Source organism: Rhineura floridana, chromosome 6, assembly GCF_030035675.1.
Source record: "Rhineura floridana isolate rRhiFlo1 chromosome 6, rRhiFlo1.hap2, whole genome shotgun sequence".
Classification (NCBI taxonomy): Eukaryota; Metazoa; Chordata; class Lepidosauria; order Squamata; family Rhineuridae; genus Rhineura; species Rhineura floridana.
In genome coordinates, this window is record NC_084485.1 from 36,164,875 (window position 1) to 36,192,860 (window position 27,986).

At 42.0% G+C, this 27,986-nt stretch overlaps 2 protein-coding genes across 3 annotated transcripts in view; one reads left to right on the forward strand and one right to left on the reverse strand.

Annotated features, from left to right (window-relative positions):
- The window catches only part of GHRH (growth hormone releasing hormone), a 65,024-nt gene that overhangs the window by 30,607 nt on the left and 6,431 nt on the right, over positions 1-27,986 (forward strand). The window contains exon 3 of the mRNA XM_061631467.1: positions 26,935-27,035. Within this exon, the coding sequence (XP_061487451.1) occupies positions 26,956-27,035 (80 nt within the window). The 5' untranslated portion in view covers positions 26,935-26,955. The remainder of the gene's footprint in view (positions 1-26,934; positions 27,036-27,986) is intronic.
- On the reverse strand, positions 468-17,606 carry MANBAL (mannosidase beta like). Of its 2 annotated transcripts, none has more exons than XM_061630313.1 (3): positions 17,502-17,606; positions 10,372-10,560; positions 468-1,025 (listed from the first exon to the last, which is right to left on the reverse strand). In XM_061630313.1, the coding sequence occupies exons 2-3, from the start codon at positions 10,519-10,521 to the stop codon at positions 918-920; spliced, it is 258 nt and encodes an 85-aa protein (XP_061486297.1). In that variant the 5' UTR covers positions 10,522-10,560; positions 17,502-17,606; the 3' UTR covers positions 468-917. The 2 variants fall into 2 exon arrangements, with proteins under 2 accessions (XP_061486297.1, XP_061486298.1); XM_061630314.1 differs by lacking the exon at positions 17,502-17,606 and adding an exon at positions 17,274-17,297.

Genomic DNA, 27,986 nt, shown 5'->3' on the forward strand with positions numbered 1-27,986 from the left:
GGCGATCACTCGTGGCTGAGTAAGATTGTCTTCCAAGATAAGGTCTTTAACAGTAAGTGACTGTGGAGGCCAATTCTGGATCCACACAGCCTCCCACAGTGAGGACGTAGGTTTCCAGATGGATTTGCTTGGAAGACGCCTGTGCGTGAATTTGTTTTATTTACAGAGCTGAATCGTGTGCATTAGAGCAAAATTTAGAACTGTCCTACAGTTGCCTCTACTCTTGTTTTCACTACTTATCATTCACTGCATATGAGTTATAGTTCCCATTCATTCAGCCCACATGAACCTAAAAAAGAAGAGTGCTCAAATATGTTTCAAAGCAGAGATGAGAGAGGTGACTTATTGATGTAATTAGGCACGAACAGTAGGAGGAAGTTGGAGAAAAAATTATTCAAGGAAAGCTATATTCAGGAAGATTAGGATTTAGGAGCATTTTTAAAAAAAACAGTGTGAAAACACAATCATTAGATTATAACATCAGATATATTAAGTACATCAACGACATACAAAATAAGAAGCTGTAGCGGTTGATCCCTTTCATCAGCGACACAGAAAATAAGCTGCAGTGATTGATCCTTTTGTCTTTTAAAAATATGGGGAAAAGCATTCTGAGGGCCCAAGAACCCTTTCACGGGATCTGCATTTCACAAAGCATCACAAAGGAGATGGCCTGCTCTCTCCAGACCCCAGTAATTGGTAAGATGTTCCACTCTCAATAGAGAAGTCCAGGAGACCATATACGTATTTACAACAGATCAGATGAAACAATAATCCTCAAGGCATTTTTGGAAGTACCTCCCTCTTGACCAGAAACAAGAATAAGCATAGCTTTATCAAAAGTCCTTTACATGTAAGTTGTTTTTCACAATATCATCTTGAAGAAAGTGTCTTGAAAGTGTCATCATCAAGCTGTTCTACCGCTTCTTCTTGGTTTCTTTTTTTGGTTTCTTGTTCACTGATGCAGTGCCAGCTTTGGGTTTCTTTACCACTTCTGAACTTTTTGTCTCAAAGCTTTCAGCATCCTATTAACAGTTTGTTAAAGGGAACAAAGTCAACAGAGATGTTGGACATATGCTCACAGGGTGATGGCACACTAAAAGCACTATGAGCCCCTCTTGTGTTATTTACTGGTATATCCCAAGATTGTTGTTGTGGAACAGAAAGTGAAAGAGAAACGTTTTAAAAAATCAAATAGATATTCAGTTGCTAAATTTCTATATGCTTTACTTTCACATTACTTAGGTAAGAAATGCAAAAACTGCTTATGCAGACTGATCCTATGCATATTTACTTAGAAGTGAGTCACATACTAACCAATTATTTCCAAGAAAGTGCATGCAAGGTTGCCACTTTAGTTCACAGAGGGTGGCAACAACAGGGACTTCTTGGTGGTGACCCCCCAATTTGTGGAACACTCTCCCTAACAAGGCTCACCTGGCTCCTAATTTAATATTCTTTTGATACCAGTCAAAGATCTTATTCCCCCAGGCCTTTTAACATTTTAATGTTATTTTAACATCTCTAATTTTAGTCTCTGTTTAATCTGATGGCAGTTAGTTTCAGCTTGCATTTGGAGTTTTAAAGATACGGTTGTGCTGGTGTCAATACCTATTTTTTCTTGTTGAATGGCTGCATGGTTTTGAATTGTTTGCATTTGGTATGGTTTGATATTTTATACCATATTGTACGTCAAGCTGGAGGCTCACTGCATGAGGCAAGTGATAAATATAACAAACAAATACTAAATATTATTGTGTACAATAATGTCTACATTCTGCGAATATGTGCTTGGCTCCTCAGTTCTACAACCTAAGCAAGCAGGAAAAAGAAAGAGAGAACAGCAAGACTAGGGAAGGGCAAACTGCCAGCAGGTAGCGAAGAACACAGAACAGGTAGCTAAAGGAAGATAAAGGACATGCTAATGCTATGGGTTTTGAAGGAATTGGAGGAGGAGGTGTCTCTCTTCAGCTTTCAGTACCATTGACCACGGTATCCTCCTGGACTGGCTCCGTGGAATGGGAATTGGGGGCGCTGTGCTATGGTGGTTCCAGTCCTTCCCACAGGACTGACACTAGAGAATAGCGTTGAGTGGTTGCCTTTCGGCCCCCTGGCAGTTGTGCTGTGGGCTGCCACAGAGTACTTTCTTATCCCCAATGCTATTTAATATCTATATGAAGCAACTGGGAACGGCCATTAGGAGTTTTGGGGCAAGGTGTCATCAGCATGTTGATTATACTCAGCTCTACTTCTCCATAACATCCAAATCAGGAGAAGCTGTGCAGGTCCTGGACTGGTTCCTGGACGCAATGGTGGGATGGATAAAAGCTTAGCTTGAATCCTGGCAAGATGGAGGCTCTATGGGTGAGTGGTTCCTGTGTCTGAGAAACTGGTCAATTGCCTACCCTGGAAGGGGTTGCACTCTTTCTAAAGGAGCAGATACGCAGTCTGGAAGATGTTTCTGGATCCAGCTCTGTCACTGGAGGCCCAGGTGCTCTCAGTGGCTAGAAGTGCCTTCTATCAGCTGCACCCACAATAAGACAACTGCAACCATTCCTGGACTGGGAGAGCTTGGCAATAGTAGTCCAGGCATCGGTGACTTCAAGACTGGATTACTGGCTTCCTGTGCACTTCACCCGGAAACTGCAATTAGTGCAGAATGCTGCAGCCAGGTTGCTGATGGAAGTAAGACCCTGTCAGCATATAACACCTGTGCTCAGAGATCTGCACTGGTTGCCAATTTTTTTACCAGGCCAAGTTCAAGGTGTTACTACTGGCATATAAAGCCCTTAACAGCTTGGGACCGCCTTACTCCATATGTGCCCACTTGAGCACTTGGATCTGTGGAACAGGCACTCTTACAAGTGCCACATAATACTCATTCCGCACTTGTAAGAAATCATTATTTTAGTGTGGCAGCACTACTCTTTGGAACTTTCTGCCTGCTGACATCAGGCAGGCGCCTTTGCTATATTCCTTTCGGCACCTGCCGAAAACTTTCTTGTTTAGCTAAGCCTATCCAGACACATAGATATTGATCTGTTCTAATTTTTCTAGCCATTTTAATTGTTTTAAATATGTTTTAATTACTTGTTGTTAATTGTTTTATTGATAATTTCAATGTTCTTTGTAAACAGCTTAGAGATCTTTATATTCAAGCAATTTTAAAATGTTGTTAAATAAATAAATAAAAGGACAGAAATGGCTGCTGTCACAGAGAAAGAGAGAGACATACATATATGGAGAACTGGGGGGAATGCAAAGAGTAGGGGGGGAAAGGGCTGGTAACAGGAGATCTCTGGTTAAAGTAACATCTCAGGTAGTGTATTTTTGCACATGCCTGTAAAAAAACAATCCTTGGCTGTTCAAGTTACCAAAGCAAAACAGAAGAAAATGAGCATTTAATTTGTAAAGGCAACTAAAGAGAATAATTTCAAAAATCACCATAGTGTAATTTTTAATCTTGGCAAATTTGATATAAATATATATTTTTCCAATTCCTAGCAATTTAAAGTTGATGGTTTCTGATCTCTTGTTTGCTGCAAAAATAGTTTGGGCTAGGAAATGGAAAGCACAAACCAGCCCCTCAGTTTGTGAATGGAAATTTAAATGCTTGGACATTGCTGGTATGGACAAACTTACAAGCTTGATTTGGACAAGGCAAGGAAAGGGTAATCCTACTGCATTATTGGACTGATGGACCCCATTTGAGAATTATTGGAACAGATACCATATAAATTTGAGGTTGGATCATTCTTTCTTTCCTCTTTTTTATGTTGTAACAAAAATTAGAATGGATCACTATTTTCTGTCTTTATAAGTATAGCAATTAATAAAAAAAGAAATAAATATTTTCACCATTGGACCACTGTCTTACTATCTGGGAAAGATGATCACACACAAAAATTTTATATACATATATATACATACATATACATACATATACATACATATATATATATATATACATATATATATATACATACATATACATATGCAACAAACAGAACTCTCTCTCTCCCTCTCTCCCTCTCTCTCCCTCTCTCTCCCTCTCTCCCCCCCTCTCTCTCTCTCCCCCTCTCTCTCTCTCCCCCTCTCCCTCCCCCTCTCTCCCTCCCCCTCCCCCTCTCCCTCCCCCTCTCTCTCTCCCTCCCTCTCTCTCTCTCTCCCCCTCTCCCCCCCCCTCTCTTTCTATATGCAACAAACAGAACTTCACTCAAGCTTGCTCTGGGTCCCTATAAGGATTCCGTTAATCACCTAAAAACATATGAACGTAATTGTGATTAACAGAGAGAGAGAAAATAATCCCACACATGCATGGGAGTAGAGCTAGCGCTCCTGAAAGAAACCACACACAGATTGCTTCCCCTCATTAACTAAGCTTTGATATAAATAAGTTTTGGGTTTCTAGAGATGCTCAAACTCTATGTGCGCCAACTGGAAAAGGCCATAGGAAAATGGCAGAGATTTGTGCTAGTTTTAAGCTTCCAAGAAAGCGGTCCAAGTGACAAAGGGGGAGGAGAACAGCTTGACCGTATCCTTATCATCAGTGAGCTTGGCTCAAACATTTCTCAAGTTACAGGGCTACTGCAATTCACACTCATGAGGCCTTCCAAGAAAGGAGCCTTGGCTTGCTTCCTAAAGGATGTGATTCACCCACAGGAAGCTGGCCAAAAGAGTTCAACCCTCTAGAGAAATGGAGCAAAAGACATTATTATTCAGGGACTCAAACTTCACCGCTGCTGCAAGATCATTACTGCCTTCTAATGTTCAATCCAAAACGAGTTTTCAAAGGCTGGCTCTCCAGCAAATATAGGTTCCTCGGAAGAGGAAACAGACCGGAGCAGGTTGAATCGCTACTCTAACTAAGGCATGTCCAGGTTTGCTTATTAGCTTCTACTCCGGAACAATTTTGAATCAGAAATAAGTTCAACAGCATATGGTGGATCAGACCACGCATTTTCCCGCTGGTGTTCCCCAGCAACTGACATTCAGAAATATACTGCCTTTAATTTTGTCACTATACTTTAAAGACAACAGAGACCATCATATCCAGTTCTCGGTTAATGTCAAGTACAGGATGCTGAACTTGATGGACCACTGGTCTAATCTAGAGGAGGCAAAGTCTGGTGACATCCCTCGCCCTGCAAGAATTCCAGCTTTTGTTCTTTTAAAATAATTCTAACTCTCATAGTTTTAGAGATTGCTTTGAATACATGAGGGCAAAAGCAAACACCCCCAAACAAATTGCCTTTGTCTAATCCAAATTGGTAATCTCTGCATGCCTAGAATTTATAGTACAGGGCATGACTTTTGAATTCTTTCAGGTCAACCCATGGATTCTCCCCCACTCCCCCTTCTGAATATTTCTGATGCAGCCAGGTGATCAGCAGACCCACAGGAGCATACTATATATGACCCAGCCACATATACAGTTAGCTAAGCAACAAGTGCATCACGAAGGTAGGCTTTTGGGTGTGTGTGTGTGTGGGGGGTAAATGGATAACTATATATATATAGAGAGAGAGTTACATTGACACCATTGACCATGGTATCCTTCTGAGCTGACTTGGTGAGACGGGTATCGCAGGTACTGTTTTACAGCAGTTCCAATCCTATCTCTGGGGTCCTTTTCAGATAATAGCATTGGGTGATTGTATTTCGGCCACCTCGCAGTTGTGCTGTGGGGTGCTGCAGGGTACCATCTTGTCCCCTGTACTGTTTAACATCTACATGAAGCCACTGGAAGTGGTCATCAGGAGATTTGGGGCGAGGTGTCAGCAGTACACTGATGATACCCAGCTCTATTTCTCTGTAACATCTGAACTGGGACAGGCCACATAAGGCCTGAACTCCCTGGACCTCTGAAATGCCTGGACTCAGGAGTGGGCTGGATGAGGGCTAATAAACTGAGTCTGAATCCTAGCAAGACAGAGGTGCTGTGGATTGGTGGTTCCTGAGTTTGGATAACTGGTCAGTTGCCTGCTCTGGATAGGGTGGTACTTCCCCTGAAAAAGTAGGTCCATAGTCTGCACATGCTCCTGGATCCACCTTTGTCTCTAGAGACCCAGGTGACCTCAGTGGCTAGGAGTGCCTTTTACCAGCTTTGGCTGGTAAAACAGCTTTGGCTGGTAAAACAGCTGTGGCTGTTTCTGGACAGGGATAGCCAGACCACTGTTGTCCATGCACTGGTAACCTCCAGTCTGGATTACTGTAATGGGCTTCATGTGGGACTGCCCTTGAGGTTGGTCCAGAAGCTGCAGCTGCAACTGCAAAATATGGCAACAAAACTGCTCACTGGGGCAGGGTATCGCCAACACCCTGGACCCATTGGTTGTGACAACTACCGACTGGTTGCAAATACCCCCTTCTTAGGGAAAGTGATTGAGAGGGTTGTGGCGCAACAACTGCAAGTACTCTTGCATGAAACAGATTATCTTGACCCATCCCAGTCTGGGTTCAGGCCTGGTCTGAATGAATGGGCCTTGGTCGCCCTGATGGATGACCTTCATCAGTTGAAAGACAGGGGAAGTGCAACCTTGTTACTCTTACTTGATCTCTCAGCGGCTTTGGATACCATTGACCATGGTATCCTTCTGGGCCGACTTGGTGAGATGGGTATTGGAGGCACTGTTTTACAGTGGTTCCGATCCTATCTCCAAGGTCATTTTCAGAGAACAGCATTGGGTGATTGTCTTTTGGCCCCCTGGCAGTTGTGCTGTGGGGTGCCGTCTTATCCCCCATGCTGTTTAAATCTATATGAAGCCCTTGGGAGAGGTCATCAGGAGATTTGAGGTGAGGTGTCAGCAGTACACTGATGATACCCAGCTCTATTTCTCTGTAACATCTGAATTGGGAGAGGCCATGAAAGCCCTGGACCGCTGCGTGAACTGGGTGGTGGGCTGGATGAGGGCCAATAAACTGAGTCTGAATCCTAGCAAGATGGAGGCACAGTGGGTTGGTGGTTGCAGAGTTCAGATAATTGGTCAGTTGCCTGCTGTGGATGGGGTTGTACTCCCTCTGAAAGAGCAGGTCCGTAGTCTGGGGGTGCTCCTGGATCCATCTTTGTCGCTAGAGGCCCAGATGACCTCAGTGGCTAGGAGTGCCTTTTACCAGCTTTGGCTGGTAAGACAGCTGCGTCCATTTCTGGACCAGGATAGGCTGACCACTGTTGTCCACGCACTGGTAACCTTTAGGCTCGATTACTGTAATGCGGTCTGTCTTGGGCTGCCCTTGAGGTTGGTCCGGAAGCTGCAGCTGGTGCAAAATGCGGCTGGCCTGTGGAATTCCCTCCCTTTGAATATTAGGCAGGCACCATCTCTGCTATCTTTTTGGTGCCTTTTGAAGTCTTTCCTCTTTCAACAAGCCTTTTAGGTTGAGACCTATCCCAGTCTGCGTCTGTGTTAGAATTGCTTAATATGTTTTTTAATAATGCTTTTAACCCTTTTTTAAAGTTGTTTTTTAAAAAAATGTTTTTAACGCTGTTTTGTTTTAATGTATTTTAAGATCTGTTTTTATGATGCTTTGAAGTGTTTTTAGCGTTTTGTTTGCCACCCTGGGCTCCTGCTGGGAGGAAGGGCAGGATACAAATTAAATAATAAATAAATAAATAAATAAATGAATGAATGAATGAATGAATGAATGAATGAATGAATGAATGAATAAATAAACATGTCACCCCGCTGCTGAAAGAATTGCACTGAGTACCTATTAGTTACTGGGCTAAGTTCAAGTTTCTGATTTTGGTTTGCAAAGCCCTATATAGCTTGGAACCAGGATATCTGAAAGACCAGTTGATCACTACACTCTGCAGGTGAGGGCCTCCTGCAGATACCATTTTATCAGGAGGTCCATTCCGCACAACAAAGGACACAGACTTTTGTGGCACCTACCCTTTGGAATTTCCTCCCTTAAATGTCAGACAGGCACCATCTCTGTTATCTTTTTGGTGCCTACTGAAGACCTTCTTCTTTCAACAAACCTTTTAAGTAGGGTCTTTATCCCAGTCTGCATCTGTGTTGGAATTGTTTTTTAAGATATTTTTAAAGTTTTTTTTAAAAGATGTTTTGTTTTAACATATTTTTAGCCTCTTTTTAATATGTTTTAGAGCAGCTTTAGTGTTTTGTTTGCTGCCCTGGGCTCTTTCTTAATGTTGTTAACTGTTTTAAATATTTTTTTATTTTTTAAAAAACGGTTTTACTGGTTAGTTGTTTGTCACCTTGGGCTCCTTTAGGAAGAAGGGTGAGACAGAAATGTAATAAATGATGATGCTCCAAAATACCATCAACACCAGCTGTGCATTGGGTAATCATGAACAACCTCAGCCAGGTATTTATATTAATCTCTTATCTAGCCAGAAATTTTGTAAGCCTCATTATTAGGTTAAACTAGTTTTTCAATAACTTTTAAAAAAAGGTTTTAAGCCTGGAGAAAAGATAAGAGGTGATACGATAGCCATCTTCAAATATTTGATGGGATGCCACGGACGATGAAGCAAATTTGTTTTCTGTTGCTACAGAGGGTAGGAACCAAACCAATGGGTTCAAATGAAAGAAAAAGGATTTAAACTAAATGTTAAGTATGAGCTGATTGACAGTGGAACAGATTGCTTCGGAACGCAGTGGACTATCTTTCATCACATATTTTTAATCAGAGGCTGGATGGCCACCTATCATGGATCCTGTAGAAGCTGCTTTCCTGCATTGGTGGTGCGGGTTGGACTAGATGACTTTTGAGGTCCCTTCCAACTCTCTTAGGAACACAGGAAGCTGCCTTATACTGACTCAGAACATTGGTCTGTCTAGCTCAATATTGTCTGCATGGTCTGGCATCTGAACCTGGTATTTGAACCTGGGACTTTCTGCATATGAAGCAGATGCTCTACCACCAAGCTACAGCCCTATACTATTCCATTCATATTTTTTCCTTTTAACTTTAAGATTGATCATATTCATAAATAAGTTACACTATCCAGTAACTTCTCATTTTGTTTGTAAAATGTGCATCATGTTTTTGAGTTATGAGCAGTTTAAAGTGAAAGCATGGGAAACTTTCTACTTGACAAATTCCTGACAAGGAGTCCTGACCAATCCTGACTCCCTAATAATATTTGCCTTAAGACTCAGATGGTACCGGAAAATGGGACACACTCTGAATCTAAAGGGGAGAATGTAACAATGGCTCCTCAGTTTAATGCCTATTTTGGGCCAAGAAGTTGTTCTAAGCCTGGCTTCAGTCAGGCTAGGAATGAAATGCTGGTGTGGAAACTGGGCTCCCAGTCTGCAGCCCCTTGCTGCACAAATGCCTGACAAAGAGGTGAAGCTTCTGTCCAAGGAGATCACCTGGACAATTGTTTGCACATTTATAAAATTGTTTTCTGTTTAACAGAAGCTGTGGGAGAGAGAGCTGTGCAGAGTATTAAAGCCTCACTTTAGTACTCTGATTACTGAGCTACTTCCAGTACTGGTCATATCTGAAGAGAAAAGCCAAGATTGTCACGATGCCAAATCCTAAACTGGATGAACCTACAAATCCATAGAATGCATGCACCATCATTCTGGCTATTGCTATGGCCACTGCCATGAAAACCCTTTTGAATAACAGGAAGCCAATACAGGGTCCTGAAGCTGTATCTGACTTACCAGAGCCATTTCTCAAGTCTGGAGGAAAAAGGTTTTTCTAGGGCAAGGGTCTTGGCAGCCAAAATACAGCCGTGGGACATATGCCTCCATATTTTTTAACTAAAAGGAAGAAATGGCAGCCCAATACTTTTGAGAAAGTACTAGAATCACAGGACTGAAGGGGACCTCAAAGGCCATTTGTCTTGCCCCCTGCTGATGAAGAGAATCTGTTCCTATAGCATCCCTGACAGGTGGAGCTGCAGCCTCTGCTTAAAACACCTCTAATGAAGGAGAGTCTACCATCTTACTGTGCCATCAGGAAGTTCCTCATGTTTAGGTGAAACCCCCTTCCTTCTAATTTAAATCTTTTGGTGCCTTTCTTCTGGAGCAAGAGGAAACAAATTTGCTCCATCATCTGCATTTGCATTGTGCAATGGATACAATGGTCTTATAAGCCCCTTCCAACTCTACGATTCTATGATTCATGTGATGATAGCCTGAAGATGGCTTTCATATCACCTTTTAAAAATACCCAACTCCTTCAAATAGTTGGGGATGGCTTTCATGTCAACTTTTAAACATACCAAACTCCTTCAACCTTTCCGCATAAGACCTGGTTTCCGGGGCCCTCACCATCTTTGACACCCTTCTCTGGACACTTAACAATTTGTCAATATTCTTCTTAAACTGTAAGGCCACACTGCAGAACCCAAAACTCCACCTTTTCATTCTACACATAAGAACTCCTTACCATTTTGTGTGTCTTTGGAATGGGAAGGAGGATGGCCAAAATGCAGATGAGTTGGAAAATGGCACCAAAGAAGAGGCCATAGCGTAAGATATTCTCCATGAGTGTAGGCTCTGGGATTTCAGGGGGTGAGAAGTCCAGCTCAGCAGCCATGGCACAAGTCTCGCTTCACCAATGTGAGATGCTGAGTTTCTGCAATGAAAAGAACAAACATTCCTATTGTAAAGTAATGATGACTGTTCAGAAAGAAACTTCATCTGGCACAAAATGCTGCTATCAAAATTTTGACTGATGCTGAGGTATTTGGAGCACTCCATTCTAATGCCAACTTCTCTGATAACCAGCTCATTTCCTAGAGCATTTCAGAGGGCAAGTTGTCACCTTTAAATCCCCACATGGTTCAGGACAAGAGAATCCTCCTCCTCATATGAATCTGCCCATCAACTTTCTGCAAGTCCCATCACCTTCCAAGGGACATTTGGCAGGGACATGTGAAAGGGCCTTTTCTGCTGGAGCACTAAAGATCTGGAACTTCCTGCCCTGGGGTGTTAATTCTGTCTTTTGTTTACCAGATTTCCACCCGTGTCTAAAATTTTGCCATTCCAGCAACCTTTTGGTCTGCCCACTGCCTGAAATCTATTGTTTGTTGACTCTCCATTGTTGATTATTTAACCTGCAGCCTTTATTCTTTTGTTTAAATTGCTTTATGGCAGGTTATTCCAAATGTTTATTTGATGTGAGCTGCCCTGATTCCTCTATTATATAACATAATATTATGTGTGTGTATATAAATATATATATACACGTATTTCATATAGTACAATGGAGAGACATGACACTGCAAGTCCTCTCCAACGGCTCTGCTGAGAGACCAGCTTCATCAGGCTCCTACCTCAACTGTCATCTACCAGCAACCATTCCATCAGGCTATAGGAGAGGGAGAGACATGGGACTGCAGGGACTCTGTTAGGTCTGCTGATAGACAAGGGACTTTTGGCTCCTTCTCTCCTTGAAATCTTTCCCTTTCAGCTACTCTGAAACAATGCCTGAGTTTGCTTTTTTCCTCTTCCCTACCAATCTCTTTTCCTTTTTTGTTGAGACTTTTAGATGATAAGCCTGACATTTGTACGCCAATCTGGGAGCCTGAGAACAGGATAAAATGCTATATATAAATATAAATATCAATCAATCAAATTAATACTGTAGTGCATTGCACATTTTCAGGTTCTGAAGCCAAGCAATAAATGCATCTCCTACAGCCCTTCTGTATTATCAAAGAACAGGACAGGGCAACTGGAGCTCTGATTTCCGGGCGGGTTAATATGAATATCTGCAGAGTGAAGACCACTTAAAAACCTACCACGTGGCAACTCTAACCACAAGGAAAGCCAGTAATTTATGCTCCTACCACACATGGAACTTTAGGCAAACAGGGTGTATGATAACAGTTGCTTCATCATAATGCATTACTGGTTATGAATTCTGAAGTGCTTTGCCTGAGAACTGTGCAAGAAATATTTGGTTAAGTTCTGTGGTTTGGAAGTGCCTCTTAGAATGCATTTCATAATGAAAAGGAGGAAAATTGAGTTTGGCCTGTGCCTCTCTCAGGCACAACAATGTGGAATTACAAACAGGCAAATTATGTACATTTGCTCCACATAAGAAACTCAAACCAGCTGACTTTGAGCACAGCATCCATGTACAAAGGAGTCCCACAAGGCTCAGACCTAATTTTCCTATCCTCCCCTCCCTCCAGTGTAAGAGCATAGGAGTGCACTGAAGCAGCATAAGGGGGCATTTCAGGGAATGACATACCAATGAACACCTAGCACATCCAGTTTTACATCCATGTGCAATGCCCTTCATATTGCCTGCACACCTTTCCATGCTGTTGTTTAAGTGGGGAAGAGAAGAGAGGTGGGGAAGGCTCTGTTGTTGTTGTTATTAGCCAAACTTCACCAGCTGATCCCAGGGCAAGTTACAATTTAAAATTTAGTATTAAAAACAGTTAAAACAAATTACAGCCATAGGAATAGGGTGGATCCTGAGAACACACAACTTGGGTGTCAAAGGCAAGGGTAAAGAGGTGTGACTTCAGCATTTGCCAGATGCCAGACACACCTCTGTGGGGAGAGAATTCCACAACTTATTAAGCTTTGTGGTACTCTTCTGGACTTAGCCTCTCTATTCACTCAATTAGACCGAGCCCAAAGAATACAATCCACTGCATAGTTAGGCAAACCCAAGTTACATTAATATTAACAGGGCAGAAGCACACCTAGTTGTTGTTGTTTGTTGTTATTATTATTATTAGCATTTATAAGCCACCCTTCCTCCCAAAAGGAGCCCGGGGCAGCAAACAAGCACTAAATACATCTTAAAAACAAAGCACCTTAAAAACATATTTAAAACAAAATACATTAAAAAACATAATTAAAAACATTTTAAAAACAGTTCCAATACAGATGCAGACTGCAAGCAGATATCTACTTAAAAGGCTTGTTGAGAGAGAAAGGTCTTCAGTAGGCACCGAAAAGATAACACATATGGTGCCTGTCTAATATTTAAGGGGAGTGAATTTTAAAGGGTAGGTGCCACAACACTAAAAGTCCATTTCCTAATGTGGGGAAAAGACTTCCTGATGAGATGGTATCTATAGGAGGCCCTCATCTGCAGAATGCAAGTAGATTCCACTGCCCCACTGACATGGAGCCACCAGCCGTCAGTGACACAGTGATCAGCTGGGCATATAAGGGGTGAGATGATTTTTCAGGTATCTTGCTCCCAAGCTGTATAGACCTTCACACATCAAAACAAGCACCTTTAACTTAGCCTGGTAGCTAATTGGCAGCCAGTGAAATTATTTCAGCAGTGGGGTAACATGGCAATATCCTGCCCCAGTGAGCAGTCACGCTTCCCCATTTTACAAAAGTTACAGCTTTGGAACCAACCTCAAGGGCAGCCCAACATGGAGCGAATTACAGTAATCCAGACTGGCTAACTGTACCTAGACCTAGGTTTGTTTGTTTTTTACTGTACTGGACAGTAATCCAGTACTGGACAGTAATCCAGTCTTTGCTGACCTGTAGCCAGGCCTAAAATAGATGACGTAAGTACCAGACACAGGCCTGGGATTTAAATGAAAGCCTGCAGCAACATATGGAAGTGAGTATTTTGCATGCTGGAAAAAACAGAAGGGAGTAGAAAAAGAGGAAGGCCAAACAAGAGATGGATTGATTCCATAAAGGAAGCCACAGACCTGAACTTACAAGATCTGAACAGGGAGGTTCATGACAGATGCTCTTGGTGGTCACTGATTCATAGGGTCGCCATAAGTCATAATCGACTTGAAGGCATATAACAAAAACAACGTTTTGCATGGTGAATTCATTTAAATATTGGGGGTGAGGAATCTGTGGCCATCCAGATGTTGCAGAACTCCAACTCCCATCAGCTGCAGACAGCAAAGCCCACGGTCAGGGATGATGGGAGTTGGAGTCCAGCAACATTTGGAGGGGCACTTGTTAGCTACCCTGATTTAAATCAAGGCAATTTAAATCACTAAGAAAAAGGCTGCTTGAAATCAAATGTCCAAGTAGTACATCATATATTTCCAGAGATGCATACGAATTGACTAATCTAACCAATCAAATAAAAGTACAACTGAACGGAGCAATTACACTCCATAGGAAAGGGTATTTCTTTCTAGTATTGCTATGTCTGTTCTACTCCTTTTTCCCCAAGTAGCTCTCCTACCTTACTCCACTCCAACTCTAGAAACACAAAAACCCTGAGCAGATGCCCTCCTCGCACATATATATCCAATGTATAGAGGGGGAAGCGTATCTGCCAGCCCCACCCAAACATCCATGAGAGTCACAGCCCCATCCCCACTGTCCGTGTGTTCAGCACATTGTATATCTCCCAGTTCCATCCTGATGCTGGTACATTCAGCGCCTATACATGTGCAGCCATATGCGCACAGGCATCCTTTCACATGCTGGGCTGAACATGTGAATGCTGTGGGAGAGGCTGGGGAAATGTTGGCCCCCCTTTCCACTCCACGCTTTTGACATACATTTAGAGAGGGTAGGTTTCATTTGAGCGCTCCAGTGCAGCTAACAAGAGACAACTAAGGGTCCAGAACTTTTCAGACGCAAGGGCTAGTCGTTTGTTACTGGAGGAAGAATTTTATTTTTATAATGAAATATATTTACAGAAGTTATTCATAATGTGAGCAAATTGCAGAGTTTAGGTACTTAAGAATATAAAAATAGGCATAATCAGGTTCACCCAGTGGGGCACAAAGCAATCCTCATAGTGACATACAAACTGGTATCTCCTGGAGCTGGGGGCTAGATACCAGTGATAATTATTTGCTCATCTTTGGCCCTTCCTTTTAAGACCACAACACCAATATAGGCCCTTCATGGCTTGTGATAATATTATCTGAAGGATCACTGCTTCCCAGATTATCTGCCTGGACCATGAAATCTTTGCCAGAGACCATTCTTTAAGTGCCCCCATTAGATGAGGTGTGTCAGGTAGCTACAAGTAAAAGGGTCTTTTCAGTGATGGCATCCAGTTGTTGAATGCCCTCCACTAGAGAGGCTCACCTGGTGCCTACATCAGTGCTTTTTAGTTAGGGAAATACTTTTCATTTCCCAGTCCTGGCAGTTAAAAATCTTGTTCTTAGCTCTGTTATTTTACCTGTCACTATTTGATCTCATTTCTGATCTCAATTAGGAGCTGTTTTGATGTGCATGTGACGTCCTTCCCTGGTTCTCCCTGTCAGGTTCCCACCTGCTTGTAGCTACTGCCTTTCACTAGGCACCACCAGGGATACCACCAGTCCGGACCATCCTTTATATGGTTTCTCACTCCGCTCTAGCACAGATCTCACTAGATCCCCCTGCTAGGCAGCACCACCAGTCACGTCCTATAACCAATACTCCCAGAGACTTTGCCTGAGTCTCTCTAGTTGGTTACTTTTGTGACTGTGTGCTTATGCTGTTCCCAACCCCCTTGTATCTTTATAGATAACGCATACAACTCTGGGTTGCTCTGGATACTTGAATTGTTATTATTCCTCCCTTCAGCGCTGCCACCATTAGATACTGTTTCTGTTCAGCCTTGGTAATTACCTTGCCCTCCCTTCTGGTATGTATATCCCCCAGCCAAGGATCAGGCCTTTGGTAAACCAAATAAGTATTTATTAAATATCAGAAATAACAAGATTAGTTTTAGAATGTTTCATCTATTCCTGTTTTGTACTTGACTTATTATTAATCAGAACTCCAACTCCCTCTTTCTCCACACTGCTGACCTCCCCCCTCAAACACCTCTTTCTCCACACTCCCAACATCCCCCCAGATTCAACTGTCATTCTTCCATTTATACTCCCAGCCATTCAAACGCTCAGCCAATCATCCAGCATTCTACTGCTCATGTACTCCCCCCTCCTCTTTCACTCCACTTACCATATGTCTTCTATATAAACACCACTTACCATATTTACACTAGAAGCAGGAACATCACAGTGCACTATTGTATATTTTGCTGTTTTTATTTTGTGAAGAGTCCTGAGAACTCTTTATTATATGGCAGCACATAAAGAACTTTCAAATAAACATTAATGCAAGTCTAATTTAAGCACCTGGGTCTAAAAAAAAATCAGCTAGATAATATCAGGATGGAATTTGATAAGAAAAATGTTATTGCTTGTTCTTTACCTGCTTGCTTCTATCATATTTAACCTTTTCAGTCACTCTGCAGTTATGCCTCTGTCCCCTCAACACAAACCTAAGGGAGCAGAGATTTTGGTTCATTTTTGTTTTGAGAGCTGCTTTCCTGCCCAAATCCTGAATACCAATTCAGGATAAGGCCAGTCCTAGTAGTGTACCTTTGTATGCAAAAAGAATCCAGGGGAAGGGCCATATCTTGGTACACATATTTTGCATGCAGGAGATCACAGATGCAATCCCTGGCATCCCCAGGTAGGGCTGGGAAGGGCTGCTGTTTGAAACCCTGAAGAATTGCTGCCACTCACTATCGACACTACTGAGCTAGATGAACCAATGGTCTGACTTGGTATAAAACAGAATCCTATGTAACTCCCAGCAACTCTAGTTAATAGGAACAGGTAGAAAGTGATAGGAAAGGCCTCTGGAGACATCACATTTTGGAGAGCTGCTGCCATTCAGAGAATGTACTAGGTAAGGTGGACAAACAGTTTGATCTGGTATAAGGTAGCCTCCTATGTTTCTGGGTTTGTTTCTTACAGAAGTGGAACATAGGAAACTGCCTTACAAGGAGTCAAACCATTGTTCTATCTAGCTCAATATTGTCCGCACTGACTGACAGTGGCTCTCCAGAGTTTCAGGCAAGGGTTTTTCACAGCCCTACCTGGAGATGCTGGGACCTTGTGTTTACAAAGCAGATGCTCTACCACCAAGCTACAGTCCTTCCCCAAATGGTTGCATTTCAAATTAGGCCAGGCTCAATTATTATGTCCAGTAGGATGGCTTTTATGTTTGTGTGGAGAAAGTGAGATGACTGCCTTCCCACCCAGTTCAAGGGCTAGATATGTTTGCTATTAGAAATCCAAGTTTAAAACCTCACTTTCAAAAATGCTTTCACTAATCCCATAAAGGCTTCATGAAGTATTTTTATGCCTGGAGTGCACCTCTTTGCAAAGTGACACATTAACTCTCACTTTCCGAAACCCATTCCCAGAGAATACGCTTTTAAAAAATGAAAAAGAAAGAAAGCTGAACCAATAAAATAGCATTTCGTGACCTCTTGTCTAATTACTAGTTACTCCGTCGACAGGCAAAGTGTCATTTTAAAAACAGTCAGGAAAAAGAGAAAGAGGAAGGGAGAAAAATAAAAGAGAAAAAAGAAACCTGAAGGCGATTTCTAACAAGTACTGGGTAAATACTGTTTTGCTGCACGTTTTGCACCTCCATGCATGCAGAGGCTGGTCCCCTAAAAAGAGAACAATATTTTAATTTTCAAAACAGGCGTGTAACAGAATATTCCCAGCCACTACACAGTGTTTTCCAAGCGCCTAAACAGGAGCATTAAACCCGACCCATTCTTTCTGACCTGCCCCGTCAACAGACATCCCTTACCTCCAGCCGAAAGCAACCCTCATTCCCCGGAAGTGTTTCTCATCCACTTCCTTCTCCAGTTCCCCTAGCAACCACCCACAGCAAGGGCATGATAAGGAGGCTCTGCCTCCCTTTCTTTCATAGGGCTTCTGCGTTGAGAAGATTGTGCCGCTTTGACCCAAGAGCCTCTGAGCTAGTGCAGAATGTTCCCCCTCCAGCACACGGTTTCGGGAATTGCATCATCTGATCCTTTCCATTGCTATGAACACATCTAAGCTGCAAACTTTTTGGACAGTAATTGTCTTTAATATCAGTGGGACTCACATACATGCAGTCTTGACCAGAATTGCAGTCTTGCTCTGTCATGCTGTACTCTGCCCTGAAATCTAACATCGTGAAGGGGGATGTATAAGTACATCAATCAATCAGTCCAGAAGTGCAAAGGGGTGTGTGTGAGTGTGTGTACAGAAAAACCCATTGTCATTTCTGGGGAGGGCAGCTATGAGAGAACTAGAAAAGGTCCTCAAATGCAAAGATGTATCACTGAACACTAAAGTCAGGATCATTCAGGCCATGGTATTCCCAATCTCTATGTATGGATGTGAAAGTTGGACAGTGAAAAAAAAGTGGATAAGAGAAAAATCAACTCATTTGAAATGTGGTGTTAGAAGAGAGTTTTGCAGATACCATGGACCACGAAAAAGACAAATAATTGGGTGTTAGAACAAATTAAACCAGAACTATCACTAGAAACTAAAATGATGAAACTGAGGTTATCATACTTCGGACACATAATGAGAAGCTATGATTCACTAGAAAAGACAATGATGCTGGGAAAAACAGGAGGGAGTAGAAAAAGAGGAAGGCCAAACAAGAGATGGATTGATTCCACAAAGGAAGCCACAGACCTGAACTTACAAGATCTGAACAGGTTTATAACAGATGCTATTGGAGGTCACTGATTCATAGGGTGGCCATAAGTCGTCATCGAAGCACATAACAACAACAGAATGGCACAGAGCAAATCATGATGTACCTTTGCTCGGCTAACCTTGAACTCAGTCAAGAAAAGAGGCAGCTATGTTCTGTTCTCTATTTGTCAGGTGGAGTTTTTGAACTTCCTACATGTCCCTATCCAGAGGTTACAGAGGTTCAGGATTTATTCCTGAGGTATGTGAATGCACGCACGCACGCATACACACACACACACACACACACACACACATTGTGGTGTATCGACCACGTATGAACACTTTAGCACATTTGTGTTGCATTGCACTATATTAATGGTGGAGGAGGAGGCTAGCAGTAGTGCACTAGGCAATTCTGAAGATTATTTGGGAGAGGGGGACAGCAGAATTGTTGGTTACCATCTCGCACCCTTTCTGAAGCTGCAAAAGGACTTCCTGCAGAGGAAGCATCTGGGAGAAGCAGGATGCAAAAGAGAGGAGGTGGGTGGCTGTGGGGTTTGGGTCTGCTGCTGGTACTGATATGTTGTGTCTAATTCAAATTCCTGGGAATATCCTGATATTACATAGCTACTTTGCAAAAATGCTAAAAACAAGGTTACAACAATGAACCTGGAATACTAAAACACTGTTAAACAGTGTCATCTGCTGGTGAACTGTGGTTATCTTTCTTTTGTTTTCAGTACAATATTTCAGATGATGCTCGTTGGTCTTTTTCATCTGAAAACGTGGTCTCTGGCCCATGAAAGGTTTTGCCACTATTGATTTATTAGTCTTTAAAGTACTACAGGCCCCTCTGTTGCTTTCATTCATTTATATTTCCAGTCCACCCCAGGGAAAAGATGTGTGGCAGGTGACAAGACTCAACTAGTAAATACCTGTCAATGAACAAAATATTATAACACTGAATAAGACTTGAGTGAGGCATCCTGGCTCAAATTAACCCCAAATGCTTCTGTCTTAGACGTTTTTGATATCATTCATTTGCTTACTGCAGAGAATTTAGACAACATTACTGCGTAACTGTTCATTTCAGTGTTTTTCATGTTATCCTCCTGTGCCTTAGTAAGACTGGCTGATTTTTCTGCTGTTGAATGGAATAGCAAAGTGCTATTGATGCACCTGGAGAAAAGAGTGCATCAGATATTTGGTGACAAGTGTTTGCAGAGTTACTGAAATAATGCAGACGGAGTCCAGAGAGAGAAGATCTTGATGACACTTTACTGGGCAAACTGAACAAAAAACAATATATAATTTAAGAAGAAATAAACAGAGTGATTTAGTCTTTCTTAGTTCACTACTGGGACAGAGCAGGGAGATATTAAACCAAACATACAAGGAAACCTTCCCCCACCCCTAGAACTACCAATCAGAGCTGGTACCACTTCAGCAAAGATCATGCCACACTGATTGCTTGCTGAGCAATACCTCTACCTTCTCTTGACTACTTGACTTTAACACTAACAGAATTAGTCTTTAAGTTACAAATGGAAGGATCCCTGCTGTTGCCCTTCCAATAACAAGATGGGTGATGCTCTACCTTTCTGCATTGCTTGCCCTGCCAGGGCCAGCCCCATCAGGAAGATTAAAGCAGTTGATTTGTGTGTCAAGAGGTGCAGCAAATGGTTCGTTATTTAATTTATTATGGGTGGTCGTCAGCTAAGTCCTACTCAGAGCAGACCCACTGAAATTAATGAACCTAAGTGAGTCACGTCTACTAATTTCATTGGGTCTCCTCTGAGTAGGACTAGTATTATATGCCACCCTATGATTGCATTTTTACTGCCAGCAGGGAAAGAGATGCTTGTGGGATTTTCTTTCTCCGGAACAAAAATAATTTGTCTGGCCTTGGATACTATGCATCTTGACTTTGGGGATGGGTACCATCTGCTTCTCCCCCTCACAGTCACAGTTGTATTCCGTTCTAACAGCATCATTCAGGTATAGATACCAAGGTATGTGTTTAAATAGTTTAAATGTGGAGTTCACTGACAATTACCCAAGACGAACAACACACGGAGTGTTTGAGATTCATTGAATTCACAGCAAACTGAAGTCTGGGATGAATGTGATTAGAACTAATAATCTTCTAGACCTGTTCCATCCAGCTAATCCACTACCCTTCGCCCTCTTCCCTCTCCCACCTGTCAACTGACCCAGTTTCCACCCCCCAGCTATTTCATGCTCCCTTCAACTCCCCCCTTGCTTCCTTTAAGACAGAATACCTCAAGCAGTCTCCTCCCATCCAGCTCCAAACTCAAACCACAAGCATTGTTCTTTACAAAATGTCCTGAGTTAACCATGCCTGCATTTCCTTTTTCCCCCAATAGACCCCAATGAGCTTTGGAATCAAGCAAGAGAAAGTCCCTCTTAAATATTATTTTGCATTAGAAACCAGCTTACACAACCAGCTCTTTGTTCCATGAACCTCATCCAAGTAGCTCATCCATATGCTGGGCTTTTGTTAGGAGAATCATTTTAAAACAAAAAGTTCAGCTTTTTAATGCTCCACGGCACTTCTGCCACAAAAAGAGGAAGGATGTGGCTGGTGAACGTTTAAATAATTTGTAGTGTGTGTGTGTGCGCACGTGTGCATGCATGCACAAAAACACAAGTGTACTAATAAAACATCAATCTGAGAAAAAAGGCAAATAATAAGATTAGTGTGGCTATAGAGGAAAGAGTTAGTTCATAGACCAAAACCAGTCCAGGAAACATTAAAGGACCAGATTCAGTAGTGCCAATGGCTGCTTTAAGCCACATTAAAAAAGAAGACCTGACTGAATGTGGCAATCCTAAACACAATTTCTAGAGAATCAATGCATTGATCCAAATGGGATTTACTTCTGAAAAAAAATCACTTTGAAGTCAGTAGTCCCAGGTCAGTCCTACCCATTGTTGTCTTGCTGTGGGGATGGGCATTTCACAATCATAATGGGAAATGTCTTGCTACTTTAAGTGCCATGTGGATCTATAGTTTTAATTCTATTTCCACTTGGTAATGAAAGCGCAATGTGTCAGCAGCAGCACTAATAGGCCCTACTGTGAGAAAGACAGTAGTCTGCATTCTGATATAGTGAGTGCTTGAAGAGGTGTTCATACAGAATTCTGTAGGTATGCCACTCTGCTATATCTGGAGTTGCAAATGCATCATCTGGTTTTAGTAGTGCTGACAGAGGCTGGCTGCTGGAGCACTCAAATTTGCAAATTACCATCAACCAATGATTTTAGGAGGAAGTAGGTGGCGCAGAGTGGTAAGCGGTGGTAACGCAGCTGAAGCTCTGTTCACGGCCGGAGTTCGATTCCAACGGAAGGAGGAAGTCGAATTTCTGGTAAAAGGGGTCGATGTCCACTCAGCCTTCCATCCATCCGTGGTCGGTAAAATGAGTACCTGGCATATGCTGGGGGGTAAAGAAAGGCTGGGGAAGGAACTGGCAATCCCACCCCATATATACGATCTGCCTAGTAAATGTCGCAAGACGTCACCCTAAGAGTCGGAAACGACTTGCACTATAAGTGCAGGGACACCTTTACCTTTACCTTTAGGTTTGTTGCACAAGACTGCCCAGTTACCTATAATTGCACAACCTGAATTTGCCAGTATGTGATTGAATTCCAAACTAGCAACAATCTGGAAATGCCCTTCGGGAACTAATACCACATTCAACATTCAATGCATTTCCAGTCTTCAGAACAATTAAATAAACACACTAAAGGGTTGTAGAATGCAAAACCCAGGATTCAAAAATACAAACTCGAGTTTCTAATTTAAAAAAATCAATTAAAATAAATGAAATTATTCTGGATGCAGCCTAATTCATTCTTTTTAAAACCACAAATGCCTGCATTTTAACCCTGTGTACATAGTCCACGTTAAAGAGGACTATAATAAATTACAAGAGATGGCATAGGATGGAATACTAGAGGATAATATGAAATGAATGCTGAATATAAGGAAAGCTATTTAACTGAGGAAAGATTTGGGGATTTGGCTGTAGACGCTGCCTCTAAATGAGAAGTGAGGAGCTGAAAATATTTTCTGGCCTTCTGGACTGAAGCACAATATTATTGATGTGCATTTTATGTTCAAATTGGCTTATCTGAGTGTATATTGGGTACAAGAGGAGCTTACAGGGTTTTTTTAAAAAATGGTAAAAGAATGAGGCATCCAGATTAAGTCAATATCTGGAGAATTACAAGGTGTTTTCCTGGATTCTGTTCTGTGTTATTGACTGGTTGGTATTTTGCTGTCTGCTAAGCATCTTGGTGAAATGCTATTATTGGTGTACGCTAAGGTAGCTTCAGCAACTGAGGTCTAACTCACCTTCCCCCAGCCTGATGCCCTCCAGATGTTTTGGACTATGATGCCCATCAATTGAGCCGCATGACCAATGGTCAGGGATTATGTGAGTTCTAGTCCAAAACATCTGGAGGGCATCACATTGGGATTGGCTCATCTAACTGCTAAGCCAAGTGCAGATAGTATCAGTCTAGTTGTATTAATGGAAGAATTCACACTAGTTTAGACTGTGGCCCCCTGGAGTGGGTATATGGGACACAGTGTGAACACTGAAAGGCATGACTAGATTTTGATGGAATCACACACTGCCAATAGTAAGCCATGCACAGGGTTGGCATTAGCAGTAAATTAGTATAGATACCGAAAACTTGAGCTAGGGCTACTTCAGAGATTTAGACATCTTGTGTGAGTAGTGTAAGCAATCTCCATTTGTTACATTGGTGCTGTGCGCTGCTTGAACTCAGCACAAACCAGCTTTTGACATATGATTGAAACTCCTTGAAGATATGGAATGGGTTGGCCAAGAGTAGAAGAATGATACTTCTGACTTTTGCTTGTTACCCAAAGTTCTCCAAGTGATTAATATGTCTTCCAATATACTAAAACATAAATATAAATACATAACACCAAAAAACAAAACAAACAACCCCCATAATACCCAGAGGAATCTTGGCAGCACACTAATAACAAAAACATCCATCTATCAAATGTCTGGGGGAAAAGATAAGTCTTTACCTGACATTGAAAAGATGTCAATGAAGGCATCAGATAGACTTCCATAACCAATGGAGAGCAACTGTGATTTAAAATTAAAGCCCTGTGAGTTAGAAAACCCCACAAACATAAAGAGATGTGGGTCCTTGGGGCTCCCTACAATGTGGAAACCTTACAGGTTCTTAAGTATGACCTACTAAGCATGGCATTTTGTCCATTTTGTCCACAGTGAGGATCTCTAGATGCTTTATTTGTCTGACATATAACTGCTGCTGTCTGAAAAGGACTGAAGTGTTATGCTAACGGGTAGGAGCAATGAAGGCAAGAAAAATAATTGCTGATTAACTGGGAGAATAATAATGTGCCATAGAAGTAAATGTTTTCACAAAAGAGGTAGGAAGTAAAATTTTAACTCTTGCTCATTATTGATGCTAGGGTGACCGTGTGTCCTGCTTTACAGAGCCCACTATTTGAAGGTTTGACAGGGAATCCCAAGAAAGGAGAGCAGAGGCCTTGAGGTTCCCCTTCAACCTTTGCCACCTTGACAACAACCTGTGCAGGCACACAGCCACCTGGTCACAGTCTTCCCCATGACATTGTTTTTCTCTTTAAATTATGGTAATTATTTCTAAATGTATACCTGAAAATATGTGCACCTTTTTTTTTTGGTGACATGCCAATCGCCACCTTAGCTGGCATTCATGTTTAAAATGTCCATTTTAAATAAATGCAAAGTTTACCTAATAAAGCCAATTTGTCCTTTAGGATGCCCAATTAGGATGCTAAACACAGCTTTCTGAAGGATTGCAAGGTAATAGATCCTCAGACGTTGAGGAGCTTGCAGGTTTGATGAGAGAGTGAATGCATAAAAGAGAGAGCGGCAATACCCACAACAGCTAGAGACCAGCCACTCTAGTTTGAAAAAGGTGGATAGGCTTCTCTCCATTTCCTGGAGCATAGCAAAGAGTCAGAAAAATTTGAGAGGCAAGCAAGAAGGTCAAGAACGAGTTTGCAGAGTTGAGAGGACCCAATTCCTGAAGAGAACCGTAAGTTAACTCATGGAGATATTTGGGACCAATCAATTAACTTTCCTTCTCTGCAGGAAACTTTGTATATTGATCAAGATTGCAGTCTTATGCACCCACTGAGCTCAGCTTGATTTATTTTAAAGCAAATATGCATAGAATTTGGCTGTAAATTACAGAATTAAATATTCATAACTGGACTCCAACAGTGGGACTCTAGCATATAATTCTAGAATATTTCTGTAAACATGCAAAAGCAATCTGGACATTTACTACCCAGATTAGTTGGGATTTGAATTGAGTTTTTAAAGTGCTATTTAAAAAGAAGAAGAAATATGCAGTTAACGCTCCTGTTGACATTGTATTTCATCTCCAGAAAGGAAGTTTACATTTATAATATTGTGCTAACTACCAATTTGCTTATGGACAAAATGAAAAGGGAGTTGCAGAGATGTCTGGTTTATTGGCGATGAAAGGCACAAAAGGAGTAAGGAGCTGGCATTTCACTGAATGAACTTTCATTTGATTGGGTAAACTTTTGAAATTTAGGTAACAATCACAAAATCATGTGCCAGCTAAACTTCTTGTTGTTTTTGCTTACCTAGCTACACTTTGGGAATTAATTTTGTTCTTAGGCAGCTATTTTGGGTAAGAAAGGTTGTGATGCTGCATGCCAGATCTTAGCCTACATTTAATCTGTACAGGAGCAAGCTCCACTGATTTCAAATAAATTCCTGCCAGTAAGTGGGCTAAGGATTGCAATCTTCATGCGACGTGCACAGCATTAAAAAGAACAAAAAACCCCCTAGATGGCTAAAGGAGTGTCTTAACATATCTTAATCCCACCCTTTTTGGGCTATTTTCCAGACTGGTTAGGCAAAATCCACAACATATTAAATAGCAGTTTATCTACTTGTCGGCCTGTGCCTATTATCTCAGTATTACCTTTACAACTAAATTCTGCTAGGGCTTATGCTGATTCCAGAAGCAGTAACAGGAATGAGTTTGTATTTTGTGATTAAATACTTTTCTTTTGAAAGAGAATTTAAATGAGGATAGCATTTTCAGTTTCTGAAATGAGATAACATCTACACTGGGCTGTCATTTCAGCCCTGTGCAGAGGAGATTGTGTGTGAGAGAGAGGAAGGCAGAGATTAAAATCCTCTTTTTAATCTTCTGAAACGTCAGGATGCTTGGACTCAAACATTGCCCTCCAACAGATTACTAGAGAAAAAGCATTGTTACTACTTTTATCTTACCCTTTACAAAACTTAGTACAGTTTTCATGGTGCTTCATGAACAGATCAGATCCCTGCCGCCTTAGGTTCACCGCTGCAAAATCATTAGGTGTTTCCAAGCCATTGAGTGGAAGCTTCACATTATCATATTATTTAAAACAGGGAATGAGAATGAAGGGAAATAATTGGGATGGAAAGAGACAGAAGTGCATTAAAAATTCAGCTGTACAACCTTGAAAATCCAAATATTGACATCCCTTGAAATTAGACTAAAACCTAGATCAGAATCACTGCTCCACTGACATTGAAGCCACCAGCCTCCACTGCTTGAAATGTTCACAATGGTGTTATTCGTTGAGGCTGCTTCCCTGGAGCCGCTTAGTTGGAAGCATCAGAACTGCTCAGGAGACCTCTTCCAGACTGCGTAGAGTTATAGATAACAGGCAAAGAGTCTTTTTGGAAATGGACTCTCATGCCTTTCTTTTCCTTTCCTTTATCGATAGCTAGTTCATTTAAAAGGATGGTAGTTCCAGAACAGTAGACAGAGATCCTGCTTGAAGCTGAATCTGTCTGCAGCTTTCCAGCTGTCCTGAGAAACAAGGCCATAGATTTGTGTGTGTGCTTTGTGCGCTTCTGCTGCAATAATTCCCCATATTTCTTATGCTCAGGCTGGGGGTGCTTATGTACCCACCTACAACAGGGAGGTATCAGCCAAAGTTTACAGAAAAATAACAATATTTTTAACCACCCCACAACAATCCAAGAGGACTAAACATGCTCAATGGCTACCATATGCTGACTAACTGTTGTGTTGTGGGATGGGACAGAGTTGTTGGAATCCTCATCTACAGCATTCCATACTGCAACATTTTGTTACAGATCCCACTTGTATCTATGCATTTCTGAAACAGGCCTCCCTTAGGAAGTCTAATTTGGCTGCATGAGATTCCACAACAGGGCTTTGATTCTTTCCTTTCTCTTATTCACGCACTGGGGTTGAAAGACAGAGAGAACATCCGTGCTCACAGAGACTTTTGGGTCGCTGAGTCCAAACTACAAGAAAACCAACCCCAATTCCACTGGATTTAGCAGAGCTTTGAAAAACAGTAAAAAACCAAACCACCACCACCACCTTCATGGTGGCTGTGACTCAAATTCTGCCCACGAGGCTACTTTGCTACTTGAATTTTTTTCCCTCTCTTTTTGCAGATTTCCAGAGAAGAGTGAAGAATGCTGGACCGGGCTATTCTCCTTCTCTTCCTCCATTTTGTCATGTGTTCCCTCTCTTCTCCTCTCTACCCAGCACTCAGGTGGGCACCCTTCTCCCTTACCTTCCTGCCTACTCAGAACATTGGCTTGTATCCTTTCCTCGCATGGAAGGAGTCTTTCTCAGACAAGACTACTCCTCCAAATGGAGGAGGCTGGTCCCTTTGCCCTGCTCTCTCCACTTCCCAGACCCATTTCTGCTCTCTTCCCGGGAGATAGGTGTGATATCCTTAGAGCAGGGGGAGCCCATGTGGTGCCCTCCAGCTGTTGTTGGATTCCAACTTCCATCAGCTTCAGCTGCCATGGCCAGAGGTCAAGGATTGATGGGAGTTGTAGTCCAGAAACATTTGGCGAGCACTCCACCAACTACCTCTGCCTTAGAGAGCCTTGACCTGACCTTTAATTAATATCCATGATTTGTGGCCAAGCTGTGTAAAAAGAAGGGCGGAGTGAGTGAATCGTTGAATACCAACATACTCAGAGCTTGGAAGTAATTCGTTACAAGCAACGAATTACTTGTAATTAATTACTTTTTTGAGGAACGAGTGGGTGATTCCTTTACATTTTGATTGTAATAGAACTAGGAGTAATTTTATTACTTTTGTAGAGTAATTGTAATGTTTCCAGCATTACTTTTGGGCATCACTGGGGGGGGGAAGCAAGAGAAGTCTTCTGCTCCTCTGATTTGTGGATGAAAATCATGTGATTCAAACTGGGCTTTTGTGCAGCGTTGCTCTTCCCTCATGCTCTGTGGATGGGTTGAAGGTGACGAGGGAGGAGGTGGAGAGTGATTGGCACAAGGCACCCAGCGAACTTCATAGACGAGTGGGGATTTGAAACATGGTCTCCCAGCTTAGAGTGTCCAACACTCTAACCATTACACCACACTGCCTTTTTTCAGGAAAGGCCAGAGTTTTCTCACATACTACCTGTATAATTTCTGAAATCATGCCTTCCCCATGGCCGGGGATACACATACACTATTCTACAACAGT